Source organism: Paramisgurnus dabryanus, chromosome 5 (assembly GCF_030506205.2).
Source record: "Paramisgurnus dabryanus chromosome 5, PD_genome_1.1, whole genome shotgun sequence".
Classification (NCBI taxonomy): Eukaryota; Metazoa; Chordata; class Actinopteri; order Cypriniformes; family Cobitidae; genus Paramisgurnus; species Paramisgurnus dabryanus.
Window position 1 is genome coordinate 19,489,122 of NC_133341.1, and position 8,009 is coordinate 19,497,130.

General features: G+C 37.3%; 1 protein-coding gene across 1 annotated transcript; it reads left to right on the forward strand.

The window, feature by feature from the left end:
* Nucleotides 1-2,805: 2,805 nt before the first annotated feature.
* Nucleotides 2,806-7,714, forward strand: ftr82 (finTRIM family, member 82). Its single transcript, XM_065250175.2, has 7 exons — nt 2,806-3,617; nt 5,026-5,121; nt 5,494-5,727; nt 5,858-6,017; nt 6,423-6,479; nt 6,629-6,697; nt 6,868-7,714. The coding sequence occupies exons 1-7, from the start codon at nt 3,027-3,029 to the stop codon at nt 7,386-7,388; spliced, it is 1,728 nt and encodes a 575-aa protein (XP_065106247.1). The 5' UTR covers nt 2,806-3,026; the 3' UTR covers nt 7,389-7,714.
* Nucleotides 7,715-8,009: the final 295 nt, after the last annotated feature.

Genomic DNA, 8,009 nt, shown 5'->3' on the forward strand with positions numbered 1-8,009 from the left:
AATAAAGGTTGTGTTAAAGGAACTGATTTCTTTTGTACTGTTTACAACATTTCCTTTATCAAGACCATGAGAACAATATGAGCAACAATACCCCAGGCATTGAACACAACTGATCCTTGACCACTATTCATTTAGAAAATCAGACCTCCAAGAGGCAGAAGGTAGAATAATAACAGATGTGCAGATATGCCGTACAGGCCCTACAGTAACAAGCCTATTTGAATGTTGGTTAATGAGTAATTGCTGTCTATACCTTGCGCTGTAACTCCTGGAATCTGATCAACTCTGGGAAAAGGTAAAAAGAAACTGGCTTATCAGTAACAAGACCAAATAAGGAGAGAGGTGAAACCATTTATGAAGTGATGCAAGATGTGTAAATTGGGCAGAGCTAATGGCAGAAGTTTGTGTGGAACCAATCAGAGTTTAATGGGTATCAGTTTCTGTCAGTCGGGCGTCACCTGGGATCTGGCTGGGCCAATGACTTTCAATCTTTAGCTCAATTCATTTAGAGGTGATGTTTAGTACATTTTCAGATATTTATGACACCAGTTAAAAAACAATGGGTCTCATTCACTAAGCATGCGTACGCACAAATTTGTTCGTAAAATGTGCGTACGGACGTTTTAACTTACAAATCATGATTCAACAAAAACCTTTGTACTAAAATTAATTTTTAATGTATGCAAAAACGTAGAACACACGTGCGCAATATTCATGAACAAGGAAAAAGAACCCTATATAAATGTGTTAAATATAGGGCTGGGCATAGATTAATCTAGATTAATCTCATACAAAATAAAATTTTGTGCTGCAATATTATATTATATATTAATATTATTAATATTAAATAATATTAATACACACACACACATACATACATACATAGATCCATACATATATACACACATTTAAGAATGTTTTTATTTATATATAGTTTTTTATTTATATATAATATAGAATATATAAAAATATCAATAAATATAAATACAAATGTTACTTAAATACATACATGAATGTGTGTGTATGTGTGTGTGTGTGTGCGTGCGTGTGTATTTATATATATATATACATAATAATTACACACATGACAAACTCATATGTTATGCAAAAAAAACTACTTTTATTTTGTATGAGATAAATCTAGATTAATCTATGCCCAGCACTAGTTAAATATTTTATATATTTTTTTCCTTGTTTATGATTATTGCGTACGTGTGGTCTAAGTTGTTCTTACGTTTTTGCATACATTTAAAATAAATTTTAGTACAAAAGTTTTTTGTTGAATCATGATTTTGTAAGTTAAAACGTCTGTATGCACATTTTACGAATTTATGCGTACGCATGCTTAGTGAATGAGACCCAATGATTTCTAAACTTTAACATATTATTCACATAAAAGCATTATTTTAATAATTAATAATTGGCATTTAGTTGTTTAATTGCTTAGCACATCTATATTACTGTATTTACTTATTGTCTCTAGGATTAATTACTTTGTTGTACTTTGATGTAAAGTTGGGTAAAAGTGTCCCCCAAATGCTTGCTTAAGTGTATGTATGTTCATGTTTTTTAGAAATACAAAGAGACCACAAAACAGAGGAGTAGTTTGTTATGGTTAATGACACTACATATTATGTAAACCATATATGTGACCCTGGACTACAAACCAATCATAAGGGTAAATTTTGAATCATTTGAAGGTATAGTTTGTTAGGATTTGAGGTTGCAAAAGAAGTCAGAATTTTGAGAAAATTGCCTTTAAAGTCCAAATAAAGTCCTTTGCCCATTATTAATGGTACATTTTTATATATTTACGGTAGGAAATGTACAAAATATCTTCATGAAACATAATATTTACTTAATATACTTATGATTTTTGGCATAAAAAAATCTATAATTTTGACTTATACAATGTATTGTTGGTTATTGCTACAAATATACCCATGAGACTTATGACTGGTTTTGTGGTCTAGAGTCACATTTGCTAAAGAATGCTTGCTAGACTTCATGTACATTACTCAATTATCTAGTATCTGTAACAGGTTTGTACATAATTCAAAAAGATTATGTCAAAGGCTGGAATTCATACGTCATACTGTGTAAAACATTCTTGAAGTAAATACCTCAAGTTCCTTTTAACTATTTACCTTACCACACCTACCAAAATATTTGTAGATATAGTACAAACTAACTACAGAATAAAAATTACATTTTAGTGGTTTAACATTTCGTAAAAAACTAAAATATTGATCATTTGTCTAATGCCGCACCCAATAAAGACGTATTTTCAAGTCTGCAACACCCAATCCAGTTTAACAGGCCTTAGTTCATACATTCCGACGTTTCAATATCAGATCAAACACATCAGGCATTGAATGTTACTAGTGTTTGTTTAGTGCTGTGTGCAAAGTGTAGTCCTTGCAATGCTAACTCTGATAAACAACACACACGAGTGCAAAGCAAAGAATGGGCGATTATTAACAGACCGTGGTTGTTGGATAACTGATGTAATTGCCCTTCAACTCTTCATCTAATGGCTTAACAAACACATCCTGTGTATGTGTGAGATGTTTAAGTTTCATCTTGGAAGATCCTGCTTTGTACTACACTTTCATTCACGTTTATTCTCGACTGTACCTTTCTTCTTCAATCTCTTTACACTCCACCCCACACCCCTCCCATCACTCTCTCTCTCTCTCTCTCTCTCTCTCTCTCTCTCTCTCTCTTTCTCCCGCCCGCAAGGTCTCTCTCTTAAGCCTGCTGCAATCCTGGCTCAACCAGTTTATCAGAGCTGGGTTGTGCTCTTTTTCTGTCTGTTTCCCTCCCTCCCTTCCTCTCTCTCTCTCTCTTACTCACACACTGTCTCTCCCCACAGTACAAAGGGGAGGGCTTTTCTTCCTTTAATTAATAACCTGTGGAATTCAGAAATGCAAGGCTGTGTGTAGTAACACATCAAGTGTGCAGAGCTCGGCTTCTTTCTCTCATCTTGCAGACATTTCAGGATCTTTAAAACAGGTGAGAAAGACATGGCTGACCAAATTTCTTCAGATTACTTCAACTGCCCTCTATGTACAGAGCTGCTGAAGGACCCGGTGGCGATTCCCTGCGGTCACAGCTTCTGTATGGACTGTATCAGCGGTTACTGGAATGAGGCCGACTATACAGGCATCTACATATGCCCTCAGTGTCGGATCACGTTCACCCAGAGACCTGTCCTGAGGCCGAACGCTACTCTTACCAAAGTTGCCGAGAAGATCAAGAAAACCGGGTTAAACCTCAATTCGATGCCAGCCACCAATGGAAGCTACGCCGAACCTGGAGATGTTCCTTGTGACTTCTGCACTGGAAAGAAACTCAAGGCTGTCAAGTCTTGCCTCAACTGCCTCGCCTCTTACTGCGAAAAACACCTGAAACCCCACTACGAGTCTGCCACCTTTAAGAGACACAAGCTGGTGGATGAACTGGGCAATCTGGACCGTAAAATCTGTCCCCAGCATCAAAAGAGCCTGGAATTGTTTTGTCGAACGGACCAGATGTGCATCTGCGCCATCTGTACTGTCAGCGAGCATAAAGGGCATGACATCGCTTCGGCCGAAGCAGAGAGGGGTGAAAAACAGGTAAGCTGGAACACTTGGGTACACTGTCCCAAATGTATTCAATTTCAAACGAGTTACTGAGAGGCTGTGTTGTTGAATATGACTGGGTTGTTTTCCTTTTAAACGTCTTGTGGGTTGTAGGTATTCTTTTAAACATGCTGCTTAGAAACAGTAAAGAAACACAGTATAACCGGTTCTGTTATTGAAAAACACACCGGTACAGATCATTACAATGAACTGATAAATTAAAGTGGATTCGATGATTAATCAAATTGAAAAGCAGCCGTGAATAGAGAAGATTTGAGTTGTAAATGAAACCTCTATCTAGATACAGATTTCCCAATACGACTCCTGACATATGGTTGTAAAACCACAAGGACAGGTTCATTTACAATGTGCAATTCAGTGGTTACGTGACTATGCTGTTGTTCTGATCTTGGCAGCTTTCTGGAAAAATCTGTTCATGCTGTGATAAAATAATAACTGTTATGAGCTACGAGGGATGAGAAACAGGGCAGGTCTGGATTCTGGTATGGGGTGAGGCAGGTTCTACGCAGGAATGCGAGTCGGAGAAATCAGGCGGGAGTTTACAGACCATCCCAAACACTCCCCTCCCCACACACTCTATCCGGGGAAAAATATAGCCATTTTTTGTACCTGGTCCTATTAGGTATCATAAAATTGTAAAACTTGTTCAGAGTAGTGTCACAACAATCAACAATACTGTTTGTTAAAAAAAGTGTGAGTCACTGAATAAAATCACTATGAGGATAACAAAAAACTCATCGAAACTATATATAGATACTGCCTAGATGTTTACCGTTCCATCAGGACAGACCACTGAATAGAAGGAAGACCTTCAAAGGATAAAGATTTCAAAGCTTTTCCTTCAATTCATCAGTATTGAATAACCACCATACGTCTGCGCTCAAGGCAGAGAGGAAACGCAGCAGTTCATGTGTTTCTTGCACTGTTTTGTCTAAACTGTTATTTAGATAATTATATCTGTAATCTAATACTTATCACAGGCACTAATTGCTAATGGTTTGTTTGTTCTGTTAAACACAGAGTCCCACTTTTAGGGATGTAGGGTCTCACACACACACACACACTAATTTTATTCACCCCCTCCCCGGATTCTTCACATTCCTTCAAGCTTATCTTGAAGAATGGTTCGGTGAGCTTGGTGAGGGGTTGCTTCGAAACCCCCTCATTTTTCCTAAAGAGTCGAGCGTGTGCACCTTGAAATGTCTCGCTGACAAGCAGACCCAGCTAGTTTAACATTCCTGACATGATTAACATTCCCATCTCCTTTAAAAGATAAAGCATCTGTGTGATGGGGATTCTTAAAATTGAGATTCAAAATATAAGATTTGTGACTATTAAAACCCATAATTTAAACAAATGTTTTCTTCTCTTTTATGTAAAGAAACTTCTTGGAGTATCACAAGCAGAGATCAAACAAAAATGCCAACAGAGGACCAAAGAACTGGAGGAACTGAGAACGGCAGTGGATTCTCTCAAAGTACGTCACACATACTTTTAAAGTATCTTCACTCCTGTTATCAACTTTACACATTAGACAAAATCAGAACACACATTGCTACATTGTTATCTGGCCAAAGGTGATTTGGCACAACTGCTATTATCTGTTAAGTCACTCTGTAACTGTTTCAATCTGGAAAAGCAAACAGTCCTTGAAACTGGCCATAATTGTTCCCTTGCTGTACATGGAGTAATCAAGATGTAGGTTCTTAAGATAAGTGCGCATACTGTAATCTTTGGGGTAATGATTGTAAAGCTCATCCAGAAGCTAAATAATCCTCACACACACAAAAAACACTGAGCCAATAGAAAAGTCAAAGAACAGACACACTTACATGCATTTTCTCTGCAGAATTCTGCACAAAGAGCAATGGCGGAAAGCAAGAAGATGTTTGATGAGATGATCAGCTCCATTGAGAGGATGAGGTCAGAGGTCTCCAAACTGATCAACATCAATGAGAAGGCTGCGTTCAATCAGGCCGAAGGGTTGGTGGAGCGACTGCAGCAGGAGATTGATGAACTGAAAAAGAAAGAGATTGGACTGAAACAGCTCTACAGCACTGATGACCACATCCACTTCTTACAGGTATGACTGATGTAAAGATTTGATCGTATAGGTCATCGGTTTGAGGGAACACAACTGCCAAAATTAATACCTCAATGAAAGTCTAAGTCCGTGTATGTATTATTGAGAGAGATTTGTATTTTTTTTCCAGAATTTTAATTATCTCTGCACCCCGACTGATGATGGCTTCATACCCAAAGTGTCTCTGAATCCAGAATTTTCCTTCAGCGCAGCCAGGAAAGCTGTGGCTGAGATTAAAGAGAGACTGGAGGAGATGGGCAGAGAGGAACTGCTGAAGATCTCCAAATCAGGTTAGATGACAAGGCACTGACTATCGGGCACAAATATAGTTGTAGGGTGAAGTTGTTTATATTACATCACATAAGTGTAATCTCTGCCCAGATGATTTGAATAAGGAATAACCAACAATTACACAGGTCAGTATTAATTGTTGACTGCACATAACATTCTGAAGTTAGTCAGATAGTCATGTGATTACATTCAGAGTCTAAACAAGGTTCAAGTCTGTTTCCATTTCACTGAGCAAGGTTTAAAGAATAAACAAAAGATCTATTTGGATGAAACAAGTAGATTGTGAAGAATTCTATTCTTAGAAAGTAATAAGAATAGGATGTTGTTATCTGCCGGAATTTCAGGGTTATTAATGTATTGTAAATAAAATGTACTTGGTTTTTACATATCTGTTTGCTTACCAGTGAATGAAGTGCCGGTGTACACCATGGAGAATCGATCCAAGGAGAAAAGTATTAGAGGTAAGACATAGTAATTAAACACCAGTATAGGTGCTATATATTAACATATAAAAAGCAACAAACATGAGCTTATTGTATGAATTTGAAGATACTGCAATGTAAAATGACATAATTAATATAGTAAATTGTGTGTTTTACTTTGTGTTCAGTTAAAGAGGTCCATACAGTGGACAGTGCACCTCCTTCAGAACCCAAAAGCAGATCTGAATTTCTGAAATGTAAGTATCTTATCATCTTGATTTAAGTAAAAAAAGCCTTTCTTTATGTTTTTGATTTCCTCTGACATTACTAATTAAATTATTAAAGTGAAACGCACATGGAGACAGACATACAAGGTTCTATTATTAGCACTCAATTCATTTTATCTTTATCTCTGTGCAATTCCCAGACTTCTGTCAGCTCAGATTAGACCCCCACACGGCACATAAGGAGCTGTATTTGTCCGAAGGAAACAGGAAGGTGATTAGAACCCGGGACCTGCAGCCATACTCCGAAAATCAAGAGCGCTTTGACAGCTTTGCCCAGGTGCTCTGTCGTGATGCCCTGTCTGGTGGTCGCTTCTACTGGGAAATCGAGTGGAGTGGGGAATTCTCCATCGGAGTTGCCTATCGGGGCATTAGCCGTAAGGGTAAAGGTTCCCTGTGCCTGCTGGGCTACAACGATAAGTCGTGGAGCCTCCTCTGCTCTGACTCTGGATACTCTGCCTGGCATAACAGGGTAGACAAGACAGTCAGTGGGCCTCATTCTTCAAGAATAGGGGTCTATCTGGACCATTCTGCAGGGGTTTTGTCCTTCTATAGCATTGGGGAAACAATGACACGTCTGTATCGTTTTGAAACCACATTTACTGAGCCTCTCTATGCGGGCTTTGGGGTTGGAACGTCAGTCAAGATCTGCCAATTAAAATGAACACTAAATGAGATGTGTGGGTTTTCATAAGGACTCCTAAATGAAGGAGAAATGAGTTTGTTCTTTATTTTATTATTTGATATTTTTTTACTCTGCCTTTTTTGTTTAATGCCATTTGTCAGCTGTCATTTAATTCATTTTTAAAAGGTTCTGAAGGTATTAATTTTTCAGTCAATAAATCTTCAATGCCATGATCTGCTTTTTATATAAATAATATTTTGTGTGTATATTCAAGAGTAAGAGCACTGCTCATTGCCATTGTAAATGCAACATTATTCACCAAGGACCACTTCATATTTCAATAAACTTTTAATAATGTAATACAAGCTGGCCTCTCATTTACAATGTTCATGAATCAGTTGTCTTTCTTGGTTTTCGAGTTCAACAAATACCTTTTTATGAATGATTGAACTTTCTATGGACTTTCTATTAGAGTTCCATGGCAACAATTTTTAATCTTGCTTTGTTGCAACATAATTTAATTATAGACAAGTGATAACTGATCACTGTTTGCCATTACATTAAAAATAAATAAATAAATAAATAAAGCAGTTGTGTTCAAGCAGTTCAAGCCCATACGAGCGTGAGATGGTTGGAAATCATGCATTACATAACAAAACG